General features: G+C 40.5%; 1 protein-coding gene across 4 annotated transcripts in view; it reads left to right on the forward strand.

The window, feature by feature from the left end:
* The first annotated feature begins 2,533 nt into the window (after window positions 1-2,533).
* The window catches only part of LOC112115972 (dedicator of cytokinesis protein 7), a 109,321-nt gene continuing 94,994 nt past the window's right edge, over window positions 2,534-16,860 (forward strand). For all 4 annotated transcript variants that reach the window (XM_029912397.1, XM_029912398.1, XM_026655793.1 and 1 more), the window contains exons 1-8: window positions 2,534-2,703; window positions 2,959-3,027; window positions 6,027-6,156; window positions 6,267-6,479; window positions 6,919-7,004; window positions 10,446-10,512; window positions 11,887-12,036; window positions 15,294-15,374. In XM_029912397.1, coding sequence (XP_029768257.1) covers window positions 2,594-2,703; window positions 2,959-3,027; window positions 6,027-6,156; window positions 6,267-6,479; window positions 6,919-7,004; window positions 10,446-10,512; window positions 11,887-12,036; window positions 15,294-15,374 — 906 coding nt within the window. In that variant the 5' untranslated portion in view covers window positions 2,534-2,593. The remainder of the gene's footprint in view (window positions 2,704-2,958; window positions 3,028-6,026; window positions 6,157-6,266; window positions 6,480-6,918; window positions 7,005-10,445; window positions 10,513-11,886; window positions 12,037-15,293; window positions 15,375-16,860) is intronic.

Here is a 16,860-nt window from a genome sequence, read left to right on the forward strand (position 1 = left end):
TATTATTTTTAACAAACAGGAAAGATCTATGCCTTTCCAGTAAAAATTCACTTTTCAAGGCGTTTTTTTACTGTTTGCATTTCCCAGTTGCCATTTTGAATTCCACATGGTGGAAGTGGGCGGGTAGGCTGGGGGGACACCAAGGCGCTGGCATTAATCCATCATCAGCAGATTTATTACAAGCCCCGGCTAGCAACATATCTTTTGCATTGGTTCATAGAATGGAAATCCCTCCCATTTCTGTATTAATAAACATACCAGGCTCTGGGGCAGCTTCTGTTTCTGATGCCAGTTCCACAGTGGGCTGTTCCTCGGGGGTGGGGTGGGATGGAGGAGAGCGTCAAAAAGTGGCTCAGAGTACAGCCCCAGCATATGCTGCAGCTGCTCCTGTGGCAAAGCTTCCTCTGGGACTGGTGTCAGCAGCAGAGTCACTTCACCAGCTTCATTCGGCACCTGCTGCTGGCTCCCATCAGTTCCCATGCTGGATTCTGGGGCCAGCAGGTCACCATCCTTGCTAACCAGGTCATCATGCAGCACCATTGGCTCCGTGCTCAGCGCACTGCCCAGCACCTGGTCAAATGCCTCATAAAATGGGCATGATGTCTGTGACTTGCCCAAGGTGCAGTTTTGGTCCCTGGTTTTCTGGTACTTGGTCCTGAGCTGCTTAAATTTGTTCCCTGTACTGGTTACCAGTCCAGTAAATTCCCAACACTGCCAGCTTCTTTCTTATTGGCTGGTATGCGTGGTCATTCCTGGTACTCTTATTGCTGTCCAGTTTTGCTGGCCTCGCACCTGAGATTAACCACAATCTGGCATTGCACCTGCAACCGTGAAGCAGGGTGCTTTGCGGAGGACTGCTTCTGGTCAGTCTCCATTGCAAATACAGAAGGTTCTCCAAAGGTGTGTTTGCAGTTCAGCGGTTGGGGGAGGGGGGAAAAGGAAGAATTAAACACTGACTTGCTGAGCTGCTGCACTACAGCAAGGGGGCTTGCTTCCATTTCCGTGAAGTCGCTTGGTGATTCTTAGGACAGAGAGGACAGAGGAAGTTGGCCCATGGGATTGTGGGATACTTTTGGTGGACTCCCAGGACCTGAGTCTGGGGGAGGGTGTCTACATTGCAAAGCAATAGTGCTTGAGCCTTGGGTCCCCGTTTGACTTGAGCTCAAACCCTCCATCCTCATGTGGTTCTAGGACCCTGGGTCTGAGCATGAGTCCAAGATGGAAGAGGGGTTTAGGCTCAAGCCTGAGTCTGAGCCTGGGCTTACATTGCAGTGTAGACATACTCTGTGGGTGTTGACAGTGGGTCTAGCTTGTGTCCCCCCCCAAAAAAAACCCTTATCCAGGTGGGGTTTGCATATGCATTTAAAAAAACTAGTTGGTTTGCACTGCTGGAAGGCACTCAGATACTATGATGGTAAGTGTGGTATAAGAACCTATGCAGAACAGGATATAGTGCAGAATAGACCAACAGAGGCAGGTAGATTTCATTTTGGAGACTTTTCCGTTTGAGAATCTGTGAGGAGTCATTCTTTTTAATACAGAGTACATTCCCTATCCAGGTTATAACAATTTTCAGGTCAGGCACGTTTTTGGGCCTACACTATCTGGTCATGTAGGGGTATGGAACCCTATTAATTCTGGGGATCACATGCTGTCAAGGGATTGCCAGGTGTTGGAATCTGCCATTCATGTTGCTGTGGTTGGGGCAAGTCCTACAGACCTTACACAAGTAAAACTCCTTTGGGGAGCTGGGGAAAAGACTACAGGATTTAGTGCATAGCAAACAAATCCAATTTACTCTTCAATATAAGTCCCTGGGACTCTTTGAGGGGGAAGAGTAGATTATATTTTGCATTCCCAAGAGAAGACATTTACATGGAGACAGTGTTAACTTTTATGGGGGTGTTCCCGTCACAGTTTGTACTGATTTAGCAACTGTATTTACATTCCCCAGGGTAAATGAGTTCTATGTGTCTCTTGAGACAAAGAGTGACCTTTGTTGGTTAGTCCAGATTTGTGGGTAATCAAAGAGAAAGTGACAGACCACCAGTAATAAAATGTGAGATTTACTTTTGAGTTAAACTAATGAATTTCCAGCTCTTACTGAAAATGTGGTAGAAGCAATGTCAGTGATACCATAATGATTAGCATAATATACATTCCAGGAGGTGTGAAAATTAGCTTCATACTGTATGTTCGTTAAAGACTAACTGCAATCTCGCAATAGGCCAAGCTGCTGTTTTAGTTGGCTGGTCAATCTGGGGGAAGGATAGCTCAGTGGTTTGAGCATTGGCCTGCTAAACCCAGGGTTGTGAGCTCAATCCTTGAGGGGGCCACTTAGGGATCTGGGGCAAAATCAGTACTTGGTCCTGCTAGTGAAGGCAGAGAGCTGGACTCAATGACCTTTCAGGGTTCCTTCCAGTTCTATGAGATAGATATATCTCCATATATTAAAAGTGCAGTGGAAAATAAGACTTGCTTTTGAGTTTTCTCATTAAAAACCCTCCCGTGGCTTGGCTTCTCTTAGGTTCCACTTACGGAAGCTGTGGATCCAGTGGATTTGGAAGATTACCTTATTACACATCCACTTACAATGGATTCCGGACCTTTGAGGGACTTGCTTGAATTTCCTCCAGATGATATCGAAGTTGTGTACAGTCCTCGAGAATGTAGGACTCTTGTGTCAGCTGTACCTGAAGAGAGGTAAGGTGCAGAAAACTGCAGGCCTGACCTGCAAACACATGTATCTTTTCACATGGAAGTGGACCCCATTGAGTTCAAAGGAACTGCTTGGGGTATAAGTGTTTGTGAGGTGGGGGGCAAATTTTTCTTTTGTAATAACTTCCTCCATGTGCATGAAAAAGATTGTACTTTAATATAGTATGAAGTGAAAAGTCAGTGTGTCATTAGAAAAATCAAGTTTTTTTTATTTGAAGAGATTGTCTTATTCTTTTACAGTGAAATGGACCCTCATGTGAGGGATTGTGTAAGAAGTTACACAGAAGATTGGGCAATTGTGAACAGAAAGTAAGTTACAATGTGATATTTATCATTTTGATTTAAGGTCCTGATCTTTCAAGGTGGATTCTGGTATGAGCAAACTGAATAATAACTGCAGACCTACATTTTCAGAAGTGACTAGGATTTTGGGTGCCTCTCCATATTTGGCTTCCTAAACCAAGTGAAATGGATGCTCAACATGTTCTGAAAATCAGGCCCTTCTAAGGTATCTGATGTTCCATGCCCAGAATCTGAAGCACCAGAAATCCCTTAGTCGCTTTTGAAAATTTAGGCCACTGTCATCAGTGATAACTTCCTTTAGGTATTGGACGGTAGGAAAAAATTAGGGAATATAAACATGTAGGTGAAATCTCTCTCTTTCTCTCTCTCTCTCTCTCGGCATCAGTTTCTTACAAAAAGAAAATAGGTTTAGTGTACACTTTTGGTGGGTGAGCATCTCTGTAGTAAAGGTGTCTAAAGTAATAATCGTGTTCTCAAAGAGGTTTTGCGGTTGTACATTACTTTAAAAATGCTCAGTAATATTTAAACTCTACCAACATTTACAGAATGCTTTGACTTAACTGTTGAGAGCCTGTGCATAAGTTGATTAATTTATGCAAATCAATAGGAAAATGTCTGGGTAGCGTTTCTTTTAAAACTCTGTGTTTTGAATGACTGAAGTTCTGGCGACTATAAACGACTCGTGGCCAAGGAGCAAGTGATCCATTTGATGCTACATCACCTGAAAATGAAACTACTATAGCTGCTGCTATGTCCTTGTGGCAGCTGCTACAGTTCACTGAATTTAATATTGTCCCAAGCACCACTCTAGGGGATGCTGAAGACTTGCATTTCAGGGATAGCATAACCTAATAAAAACAAGGTCTGTAATTCTTAAAAAAAAAAAAAAAAAAAAGGAGGGGGGCTCTATTAACTCACAGTGTTTGTAAGCAAATAGTCTAGTCTCCGCCATATACTGGGGCAGCATAACCCACATAGCCAGCAGACACGCATCACTACATTTAACAAAGGTTTTCACTTATTCCAAATGCGCATGTCTAAATGATGCCCTCCCCTATATGGGTGCACCAGAGAGGTAAAGAGTGCAAGGAGTACTACTCTGCATATCAAGCCACTCATACAGGGAGCAAGCAAGTCTGACTCCCAACAGTGGGTGTGTAGAATAGACATAGCCCCTGGAGGTTAGTAGCATAAAATTAGGTGTGTCTGTCTGGGGTGAGGATGAGGCTTGGCTCTCACTCCCATCCTGTGGACCAAGGTGGCTGCCCTGAGGAAAGCGCTCCCTCTACAGATTAGCATGCCGAGTGCCCAAGAGACATTGTGTCTTTCAAAGGCATAACGTCTCCAACCTCTGGCATGGAAGTGGTGGGCCTCCTCCCCCTCCTCGGCACAACTCAGTCTTGCTAGAGGCATCACTGTGCCCTTTGAGACCAGCACTAGCACAGACAAAATTACCCTCCCAGATTGTGGTTCAGCTGATGCATACTAGCCACCAACTGCTGGAGGTAACATCTCTCCTCCCCCCTCCAGACTCCCCCCCCCCAAACCCCTGCAGAGGGTATGATCTATAGCCAGAGCAAAGTGGTGGGGGGGCCTTGGAAGGTGGCCAGCTGCCCACATTAAGGGCCTGATCCTACAAGTGTGGAGCAGCTCCTGGAAGTGCTGAGTGCACCCAGTTCCCCTTAGCAGTTGAGGATGCTCTGCACCTCCAGGAACTGATAGGAATCTTGCAGATTGACCCCTCAGTGTAGTCTCTACAGTGCAGACGAAACACTGGTGGGAGACAGTGGGTGTCTTGCCTGAATAAGGACTGCAGGGTTGTGTGTGAAGCAGAAGAGTCTGACTGCTTAATTGGGAAGGACCGAGTTTGTCGCTTGCTCTATGGGTTGTCAGGGTTGTGACTGCAGCAGGGGCAGCTTGCTGTACATGAAGAGGGGCAGTAGCAGACTTGTTCGTAAGCAGTCCCTTCAGGTCCGTGGTTAGAGTGGCATTGACTAGCTTTGGTTGGAGCTAAATCCAGCCCTTCTTAGCTAGATTAGAAGGATGCTATAAAAAGGGGCTTCTGACATGTCTCCCCTCTGATCCTGCAGAACATAACTGGGGAGAAATCCCTTATTCCAATATCTTTGTTTGCAGTTCTCTGTGCCCAGCGCATTTAGTGGGCACTTGGTTCTCTTGAGTGAGTGCTCTAATTGTGCTGGAAATAGTAAACCCATTTTCTCTAATTGTCTGAGAAAACAATAGGTTTTCCTAATGCTGACCTTTGCAATAATTTGCTACCCTACCCTGGAGGCAGCTATCCTAGAAAGCATTGAATGAAGCTATGATTAAAACAAATTTTACTTTTATCAGCTAAGCAGTGATTGAAATGTAATACTTTTGAGTCTTTGCTTTGCACATTCAGATAATCCGGATAAAACACTGTGTAGCTGACTGATAAATCGTAAGAGTACCAGGGCCTGTTTTATTCAAATTTCATTGGAATTTGAGGTCACGTAGCATATTACTCAGCACTTCACAGGATCAGACCTGAATTTGGCTCATAGCTTTCAAGATATCCATGTTTTCCCTAGCCTGGTTATCTGTGAACCCCAAAGGCTGTTTCATCCCCACACTCTTAGCCAGTTTAACCCACTCCACCTTTAGGTCCAGCTTTACAATCACCATATTTTCCACCCAGGTTACTTGGGCCTACATAGGATTTCCTTTCAAAGCTAGTCAGTACTGTTTTGTATGTTAATGGAATCATATTGGTGTGGAGTGACATGAATCATTCCCAGTCCAGTGCAGAGCAAGAAGTGACTGAGAACGGGAAATAAACCTGGATCTTCCACACAGCAGCACACATAATTACAAGCGTACTGTTAAGGATGACAACAAATATTTCTGGGAGTGATTTATAATTTAAAATGGTGCTGTGATAATACTGTATGTGCTCGATTATGCTTATTCGGGGATGGGGTTGAGAAGGATAAAAATTACTTGAAATATTCTGTTTTAAATAGATATCACAAACTGGGAACCGGATTTAATCCCAACACATTAGATAAACAGAAAGAGAGGCAAAAAGGGCTCCCCAAACAGATCTTCGAGTCGGATGAGGCTCCAGATGGCAACAGTTACCAGGATGAACAAGTAATGTGCCTTAAAACCTTGCCACGTAAAAGCTACTTGATAGCCATGTTTTAAAAATACGACTCCTTCCCTGTTGCATTATTAATTACATTTAATTTGTTAAATCTCAGGATGACCTTAAAAGGCGTTCAATGTCAATAGATGATACTCCACGGGGCAGCTGGGCATGCAGTATTTTTGATCTGAAGAACTCCCTTCCTGATGCTCTTCTTCCAAACCTACTTGACCGAACCCCAAATGAGGAAATCGACCATCAAAATGATGACCAGAGGAAGTCAAACAGACACAAGGAGCTTTTTGCATTGCATCCAGCACCAGATGAGGTATTTTGAGTGAACGTGGAGTGAACTAGTCTAGAAAGAAAACATAGGGAATAAGGGGAATGTGGAACAAAGTCAAATTACCATGGATTTAAAGTACTAAGGAAATAAGATCATCTCAATTTAATTTCCATAAAACTGTATTCCAATTTGCCTGAAGTAGCGTATGTTTTGAGCACGTGAACTAGCCAAGGATATTACTTTCCAAAGACCCTTTTTCTTTATAGATCTCCAGTCCCCTATTATGTAGATACCCTAAATTAAATCCCTTAGCTCTTATTTATAGTCACAGTGAATGCAACATGCAGTTAAATCTTGAGGATTAAATTGTTACTTATGTCTTAGAAGAAAAGAAATCTGAACCTGGATTAGCTTTTTAATGATACGATTGGAGTGTAGCAATGACCCGTGTGTAAATGACTGCTTCTGTGACAAATTCCAGGAGGAGCCTATTGAACGGCTTTGTGTCCCAGAAGTACCCAAAGAACATTTTGGTCAGAGACTTCTTGTGAAGTGTTTGTCTCTTAAGTAAGTATTATTTTAATATAGGGTCAGATTTAGCTGTTATACCAATGTTTACCGGGAGTAACTCCATTGGTTACCCCTTACTTAAAGGGACACAGTTCAGATTGTTCTTAGGCTTAAAAAGGCATGTATTGTATTGTCATTAGTTGTGCAATATTATGGAACTCAGATCAGCCAATTTTATGTGTCAAACCTTTGTGGTAAGTGTATGAAACAGAAAACACTCATGTTTCCCTGGCTCACTGTACATCCATTGTAGACAAATCTGTGGATGTGCCCTAACACCTATCATGAGCCCACACATGCTCGATTTGTTACATTGGGCCTCGGAGTAAGTCAGGCATTTTGTTTTTTGCCCTGTAGCAAAGGTTGTTTTATTTATTTATTTTTTTAAATAATCATAATGAAAACATTGCTGCAGATTTTTAAGATAAGGCTTTACAGTGTGAGACAACTGGCAGGGTTATGTGAAGGTTTAGGCTCAACAACCTTGACTTGTGTCACTTTAAGAGCTAAGTCTTTATACACTTAGCAAGCTTTAACTGGAGGAATAGAAACCTGTTAAACAAGTTTAATGAAGTGAAGCTCCTGAATATAGGGTTACCTGCAGCTGGATCATTGCCTATAACTCTTCTCTAATAACACAAGGTAAAATTTTACTGTTATTCCCTTAGAGAAATAAAGTACAAAACTGATTTTGCACACTGCTGTATTCAGATTCTGTGTCCTCAGTTAGGTCAAGCCTTCTTGTTAGAGAGCTCAAGTTAGACTACATTGACCCTCATAACTGAGACATATGTGGGACTTACCTCCTGCAGGTAAAACACTTTGGGACCTGATATAGCCTTAGAGATGAGCTGATATTTCAGCCTTTTATTTTACTGTGTGATGTCATGAGCTAGAACAACATAATATGCCGTAGCAGTTAAGCTACTTCTCCAAAAATAGCTGTATTTAGTGGAAATAAGTTAGTGGAAATGCTGCTGTCTGATACAGGAATCCAGATTGCTGCTTATCTACTAAAATATGCCTTTGCTCTTGGGACCATTCGTTCATTTCAAAAGTATATACCCCAGGAATCAGACAGGTTCTGAAATGGCACACTGGGTCTAACTAGAGAAGTGAACAATTACACAACAGTAACTGACTTGAACAATCATTTGCTCTGTTCCCTTACCGATTATTTTTCACATATTTGTGTTGTGAATACTCAACTGCCTTGACTGCATGGCCATAAAGCAAAGTCATAACTTTAAATAGTGGCATCAAACTTGTCATTGGAATGAATATAATTTCATCAATGGAGTATCATGACATCTCTGATGAAAGATGGACACTTGATTATTATTCACACCCTCGATTATTTGCACTTTGTTAGACTCTTTAATCCAGGGATTTCAAAGATGCTATCAAATATAATAATATAATATATATAATATAATACCATCTGTAATAATAGATGGTATATATTACATATTATATATTTACAAATATAAACTACCATAAGGTAGGTGCTATTTTCCCCTATTTTACAGATGGGAGGTTATCAGCCCAGAGAAATTGACTTGTCCAAGACCACATGTTCAGTCAGAGCTGGATCTGGGAATAAGAGATCTAGGTGGCAAATTCTCATGGAAGAAAAAAATTCAGATGCCAAGCGTTTAAAAAAAAATTGATGCAAATCCTTAGAAAAATTGTTTTTAGTTTTCTAACCAGCCATAGAGCCAGTCAGGAAATTTAGCCAAAAATGTTTCCATTGAAAATTGGAAACTTTTTCAGATGAAAATGGTTGTGAGTAAGAAATTCTACCAATTCTAGGTTAGCTGTTCTGAGTCCCAGTCTCCTGCTCCAACCACTAGACACACAGCAGCCCCTCCATATATCTTTTGAAAAAATTATCTTTTGATAATACGCAAGCATGACAAGAAAAGCTATACAAAGAATGAGTGATAGATTAATTTCTGTTTGAAAATTTTCCCCAGCATGAAAGAGATCCCAACGGAGCCTGATTCTTTTTACAGGCCCATGTGTTCAACCAAAGACAGAATTTGACTCTAAAGCATCCATCTTTACTGTGCAAGCAATAGATGATTGGACTATTTTTGTGTGTTTTTTGCAGGCAGGCTGGGAGGGCCAGGTGGGTTATTTCCTGGGACGGGCACAATTCTTGTCTGTGCTGATTAGAAGGGATTATGTTTGAAAGTGAGTCTCAAACATCAAACCTCTGGTATGCTGTGATACCAATAAATAAAAGTCTTTGAGCTGATTTCATACTTTGAAACAAAGTCAGCATTCGGTCTGATCACACACTGCAGAAATGCAAACCAAAAGGCGAGCATTGCAAACAATACATTGAGCCAAATAGGAGCCAACAAATAAGCCAGCCCTGCTTCCCTCTATCTAAAAGGTAAAGGATAATTAGACTGTCCATACAGCTCCATGTGGTACCTCTACTCTGCTATATTTAGTCTTTTGAGAATATTCCTCTTTGGTAATATACAGCCCTGTTCCAGAATGTCCTTCTAATGAAGAGTGAGCCTCGTTCCTTTGATTTTTATCCGTGTAATTATCTATTTTTGCTGTATATAGAAACATGCACTTAACATTTAAAAAAAAAAAAGATTTCTGTTTACGTAGTTGTCAACAGTAATTGGAAACCAAAACACAGAAACCAAACCCCAAGACCTTACTTCTAACAGTTCCTCTTTCAGGAAAGTCAGGGACACTTCCTGATAACTAGTGTTGGTAAGTGACAGTGTCACTTTCAAAATAGCTTGACATTGTCAATGAGCCGTTTTGATTATGTCTAGGTGTACAGTGAATTCTCATCACAGAAGCTAAGGTTCCTCCATTTCCATTGGTCCAGCTATATCAGTTAATCGTTGCTTTTCTTCGAGGAAGCCACTAGACTGCTTTCCTTTGCTTCCAATAGTACCAGTAGAAGATAACCAAGTACATACCTTGAGTTTAGGATTCTGATCCTACACCACTGCAAATCAACGAGACCAGGATCAGCCCCTGGAATTCTTCCCGTATCTCCTGGGAAAGAAGAAATAGTCTAGTTTTCATTGCCTGCTGACAGCTGTTTCAGATGCCACTTGTGTATCTTTTCCTGAAATGCCAACTGTGGAAGAGAGAGAGAGAACCCTGACAAAAAAGGATACTATTAAGTTTCATATATCCAGTAGTCAGACTGAGCTAATGTTGGCATGAGTGTCTGCAGAATTTGTTTTCATGTGAAAGAATTCTATAAGAAGATTCTGGTCCTTTTTGGGTAGGTCTCCACAGCAAAATAAAACCCGCGGCTTGGGCTGTGGAGCTGTTTCATTGCAGTGTAGACTTCCGGGCCCTGGCTGGAGCTTGGGCTCTAGGACCCTGCAAGGTTTTTGGTTTTGAGTCAAACCCAAGTCAAATCAATTTATTTATTTGTCTTTTCCCTTAAAGATTTGAAATTGAAATTGAACCCATTTTTGCAAGTTTGGCTTTGTATGATGTTAAAGAAAAGAAAAAGGTATGTAGTTATTATTTTTTACTTACATGGTGACATGTTTGTGTATGGGCATTAAAGATGTGTCCAAAGAACTTACGGTTGCAGGCCTTGATCCTGCAAATACTTCCTACCATGAAGCCAATTGGACTACTTATGATAGGAAGTATGACGTCCAGTAGTAAAGTATAGGTTTCAGTTGCACTACTCACATATTTAAACATGTACATTTTGCAGGCTCAGGATCCAAGTTAAGGTATTACAGAAATTTCAAAAAGGTGCATTCTCTCTGTCTTTAATGACACATCAGTTCAAACATACATGATTTTCTAAAAATATGCAAGCAACTTAAATCTGAATACCTGTAAAGGGACACTGTCAGCTAGTTTCAGGTTCAAAATGTATGAATGGAAAACTTAAACTAAAAAATGATTTTTTTAAAAATAAAGATTTTTTTTTTAAACCTTTTTATTTTTTTTTGAGTGATTCAAACATTGCCCTGGCATGTTGTCAATCCAAATAACATTTTGCTAGTGCATGAGAATAGGAAACTGACTAGAAACAAAACCGACCGGTCTGTTTTTGTAGTTCAAGTTGAGTGAAATGCACAGTGAATGGAGTGTAAGTAGTGAGAAGTAAGCTAGATTTTGAAAATTCTTTTGGTTTTCATAATCCAAGATATTGTTAGTAACCAAGGTAAAGATATTTTTAAAAAGAAAGTATACGTCTTATTTTGACACTGTCCCTTCAATGCTTGAATGTCTCAAATAGTCTTTTAAATGTGAGTAGGTCGACTTTGTGAACTTGGCTTAATTTTTCAGTCACATTTCACAGGCCAGTTTTGATCACCTTATCATTTCAGTCATTTTCTTACATGTGGTATGTTCTTGAAGTGGCTTTAGTGACCTCTGCTGTTGATAATGGCATGTTACTCCTTTTGGCATTGGAATCTTACTACAGTCACTAGTATTTGGTGTCTCTGTGGAATGTTTCAATGTATTAAGGTTACTCAGCCCCGTGCCATGCTATTTTTGTGTTTCAGCCTAGCCTGGGGAAACTACTCTTATAGATAATTTCCTTCTCTGACACTTTGAAACTGTTGTAATAGTTAATCAAGGGATCTGAACCATGTTTGAGAGAGGGACAGTAGGTTTTATAAATAACTTACGTTGTTCTTTTCTTTTTGCTTTCCTCTTCCCCCTATTGTCTGCCTTTATGAAACTGATTATTTTGGACTTCAGACAGTATGGATTGGTAGTGTTGTTTGCTAAATAAGTGATATCAACAGGGGCCATTGTGCAGTCTTTTTCAGAAATGTTTTCAAATTGCCGGGGGTGTTCCTGAAGAGTTCACTATAAAGTGTAACAAACATCTAGAGCTAGCTAACATCTCCCTTAGATTTCAGAGAACTTCTACTTTGATTTAAACTCTGAACAAATGAAAGGAATGCTGCGTCCTCATGTCCCACCTGCTGCCATTACCACTCTGGCCAGATCAGCCATCTTTTCTATTACTTATCCCTCTCAGGATGTCTTTCTGGTAATAAAGGTAAGAAGTGTGTGTGTGTGTGTGTGTGTGTGTGTGATGTCATTGTTCCTTGTTTATTTTAAATAAAAAACTAGGACCTGTAGACCACACAGACCTGTGACTCAAATGTATTGAGGCAAATTTTGTCCCTTGGTGATGGTCATGGGGTATTCCCATTTCAAATGATCTTTTTATGTTAAACATTTTTATATCAGACACTCTCCAATGGAGAAGTAGGCTGGTTTTAATATTGAAAACCCTAGAAAACAGCCTAGTGCATAGCTGCTTTTTAGGGACTGCTATTTTCTGTGAACGGAAACAGTTTGATGGAGTGTTAAAATGATAGAGAAGCCACTGGGTAAAATTAAAAAAAAGATGCATATGAACCTAAGTACCATATTCAAAAGTGACCTAGGGCCAGATTTTCAAAGATATTTAGGCACCTAAAGATGTAGATAGGCACCTAGGAGCATTTTCAAAACCATCTTATCAGGAGACTCCCACTGAAGTTCTACTGAGCCGCAGATACCTAGATACTTAGGCATTGCTGCACTTGGTGTTGCAATGCCTAACTGATTTCAGAGCCTAAATCTCATTTTGAAAAGTGGGAGCCTTGGACACTTGGGAGCCTAAATTCCATTGACAATTAAATAGAATTTTTTAACTGTGACTTAAGTATGTAGTGTGCCGATAATGTTGCATTTCATCCCACGATTCTATTTCTATTTTTTGCCTAGTTAGTGTATCATTTTAACAGTTTCTCCTTTCACACACAGTTGAAAGGGGAGAGTTTCCTTAAATAGACTTCAAAGTTATCATGCACAGAGGCTTCAGTATTCTAAAAAGTATTGTGATTTGGTATTGAGTGTATATTTGAGATGCTAATGCATTTCATTCATAGTTACTTATACAATGAAACAGCGTATATGTTAATGAATACATCCTAATATGCTGTCCATAGCAGACTTTACAAAAGCAAATATAAGATGCAAAAAACTAAAATGGCAAACAAATTGAAACAACCATGGTGGTTGATACACAATATCACTAGTGCCCAGGGAAAGCTAGATCAAAGTACTTGTCTCTAATCCTCTTATCTGTAAATAGCAAATGTTTTGAAACCTTTCCCTCACTGCTGTTCCTCAGGGAAATGTATCTCCGACCATTACGCAAAAAAACCCAAAACAAAACAAAAAAAAACCCTCCTATTTCTAGTTTACGGAACTTTTTCCGTAAGCTCAGAGTTGCGTCCGTCGGGTTTACGTAACTTGGGGAGCATCTGTATAGGGCTCTATCTTCAAACCTGGCCAGTAAGTGAAAGAACAATATATGTCATGTAAGATATCTAAGTACCAGATCTGTGAGCATGATCAAGTAGATAAATATCTAAATTATATACATTGCACCTACTTTTTATTGGCACCCGCAAAATTGTGGGCCCCTGGAGGGAGGCTGGGATAAGGCCAGGTGGAAAATTAGACCCATAAAATGTAGTGTTGGTAACTTCAGGAATAAGGGGTGTGAAGATAAAGAACATTATTCCTCCTCTCATTTGGCTAGAAGAACACCCCAATGGGAGGGACATTCGTCCCCTAGCTGGCTGAAATTGGGAATTGAATAAATTCTCTACCTCAATCCCAGCATGAATTCTTCCCCAGTGGAGAAAAGGGAATGTGACACGCCCTTTCTATTTGCAGCCATTGGTTACATCACCCTATAGCAAGCTATGTTTTAAAAATTGATTCTGAATGTATGCACAGATAGATTAAGCTTTTGGAAGTAAGTTAATATGGTGGCTCAGTCAAAATTGTCCCAAGAAAGATCAAGGAGTTTGGTAGCTTAGGTCATATTCTGATCCCAGATTTGCCACACATGTCATTGCATATCTTGTAAAATCAGGGTCTGCATTTGTACAGTAGCTGATTTTTACAAGATGAGAGGCAGAGATATACACCATGTAACTGAGATCAGAATCTAGCCAGAAGAGCTTGTGATTGCACACAAGGGCTTGTAAACCCAGTGAGGTAAGCACAGCTGGTAGCCATTTATTTAACCGTGGTATTTTGATTTTTATCATGTGATAATAGTAAATAAGCTAGAAAAATAGCTTGCCTTGTCAGTTGAATTTTCACATAGGTGTTAGCTTTGTTATGTATTATGACAGGGGTCGGCAACCTTTCAGAAGTGATGTGCCAAGCCTTCATTTATTCACTCTAATTTAAGGTTTCACGTGCCAGTAATACATTTTAACATTTTTAGAAGGTCTCTTTCTATAAGTCTATAATATATAACTAAATTATTGTTATAGGTAAAGTAAATAAGGTTTTTAAAATGTTTAAGAAGCTTCATTTAAAATTAAATTAAAATGCAGAGCCCCCCGGACCGGTGGCCAGGACCCGGGTAGTGTGAGTGCCACTGAAAATCAGCTCGCGTGCCGCCTTCGGCACGCGTGCCATAGGTTGCCTACCCCTGTATTATGAAATGGCTAGCTATGCATCTGAACATTTCTAACTAACCATCCTAGCTAATCTGGGCATGCAAAGGATGTTGGTAAATATTCTTCTTTATTATTTGTATTATGGTACCACCTAGAAGCCCTGGTCATGGGCCAGGCCTCATTGTGCTAGGCGCTGTACAAACACAGAACAAAAAGATGCCCCCATAGAGCTTACAGTCTAAGTAATGGCAAGTATGCAATGCTTAGCTTGTGAAGGCAGGGATGCTTTTTAAACCAATTGTTATGTCCCCACCTGTCTTCACTGCTCATTTGTGTGATCCACCGGTTTTGTCTCATCTCCTATATTTCAGGCTCTTTGGGCAGGGACAGTAATTTTCTATACCTTTGTACTGGGCCTTGCATAATGGGACACCAGTCTGGTTGAGAACTTTAGGTGCTACTGCGATATAGATAAAATAACATTGAGAAGAACCAAATTCAGAAGACTCATGAAGTAAGAATCTGACACTTAACTCTTTAAAAGCCCTTGGCAATTGGCTAAACTTTCAGAAGGCTGTAATTTGCACCTTCATTTTTGCACTTGCAGTTGAATTGTGGGTGAAAGTTGGTTTACTCACACTTCCTACTATCTGGCCAAGGAGCATGTTCTTTGATTTACACCTACAGTTAAATTTGCAGGTGCAAAAGGGAAACAAGCTTCAGCTCTTTTGAATATCTAGTCTTTTGAACATGTCTAAGCTACATAGAATGTTCAATTAATTTACCATTCTCTGATAAATACATGTCCCTGTCCTCACTAACACCCCTTGTTTCTTCACAGCTGGAAAAAGTATTACAGCAGGGGGATATTGGCGAATGCGCAGAGCCCTATATGATTTTTAAAGAAGCTGATGCGGCAAAGGTAAGCATTTTTGGAAGTTTAGAGGCAATGTTGGCACTGATACTTCCGAAGATATTGAAGTTTAATCATTCATACTTTAATTAAATGTATTGACCTTATTTCCCTTTACTGTGGGTTTGTCCCGGTTCCTGCTATTCCTGTTATTAAAACAATACCTTTAACTAGGAATCTTGTCAAATTCTAAAAGGGAATTATAAAATAATCCCAGTATCACAGCTGCTGGGGAGTTCCCCTGCTAGCGTTTGAATTGTGGTGCTTTTACAACCTGTTTTCTTAAAATGTTTTCCTCTCTTCTGATGTTGTGTGGAAGATCCACCCACACATTGGGGGGAAACTGACTATCATGAAACAAACTGTAATCCCACTGCTCCTGTTGTGTGTACAAAGTAGCCAAATGAACAAAAAGAGACAATGTATATTTTTGTCTCTAATATTTTTTTAGTTATGTGTAATGAAGCGCACCAAAAGGCTTGGCCTCTTGGGCCACACTTCTAGTGAATTCCTACCTTTCCTCCCTTGCTTCCCCCCTGTACAACCAGATTCTTTACTGTGGAAACCCTAGCTGCAGTGCAGAAGACTTGGAACTGCAGTTTTCATAGCTCAGAAGAATACCATAATTTTTAATGAACTCTGAGCTGTTAAAGTGGTGGTTGTGCAAGCCTGGATATGGTAAATTACTGTGGATCAGAGGCTAGAAGGGAGTGCATTGATTTTGTTGGCTTTCAGGAACAGACAGGAATAATACTAGTAGCATCTAAGAGACAACTTGTGCTGTGGCATTTCTTTGATCTTTTCCTTTGTAGGTTACTCCAAGATCAGCAATGGCTATAGAATGGGAAATCTCCATTTTATCTTTAGAAGAGCTACAGTTTAGATCTGTAAAACTTTACGCAAGCTCAGTCAGTTTTTGTACAATTTAATTTTAAAAAAATGATTTCACAGCCATTTTAAGAAAGACCCCTCCTGATCTAATGGAATATAGAATGAGGTGGTGCATGGCATCTTCTCCTGCTTATCATTTAATTTACTTCTGATTTCCTGAATGAGCGTTGCAGATGAAGTGAAAAGCAAAAGGAAATGGTGAAGCCTGGATGCACCATAAATGGATGTTCTGCCTGCATGTGATCCTCAAATCTGTCACCATACATTTTCCAAGAGCTAAGACTGCAAACCTGTGGTTGCTAACTAAATTCTACTTCAGTTCTGCCTGCCTAAAATTCCTTCATAGTTCCAGATGGCAAAGTTGATATTCACTTTCTCTTCTGGACTCTTATGCAATGATGCTCCCTAAGCGTTCAGATACCATGGTGATGGGTGCATTTCTGTGATGAGTGAAGTGTCCCCGCATGTATATTGTATTTTGGAATCAGTTAGACAGGTGCTTTGGGAATTTTGGGCAAGAGGTGTTTGGAAGGCCTCGTTGCAGCAAGGTACCTAAGCACATGTCTAATTTGAATCATGTGAGGATTTCCATGGAAGTCGAAGG

Source organism: Terrapene carolina, unplaced genomic scaffold (assembly GCF_002925995.2).
Source record: "Terrapene carolina triunguis isolate 2854851 unplaced genomic scaffold, T_m_triunguis-2.0 Scaffold211, whole genome shotgun sequence".
NCBI lineage: Eukaryota > Metazoa > Chordata > Testudines > Emydidae > Terrapene > Terrapene triunguis.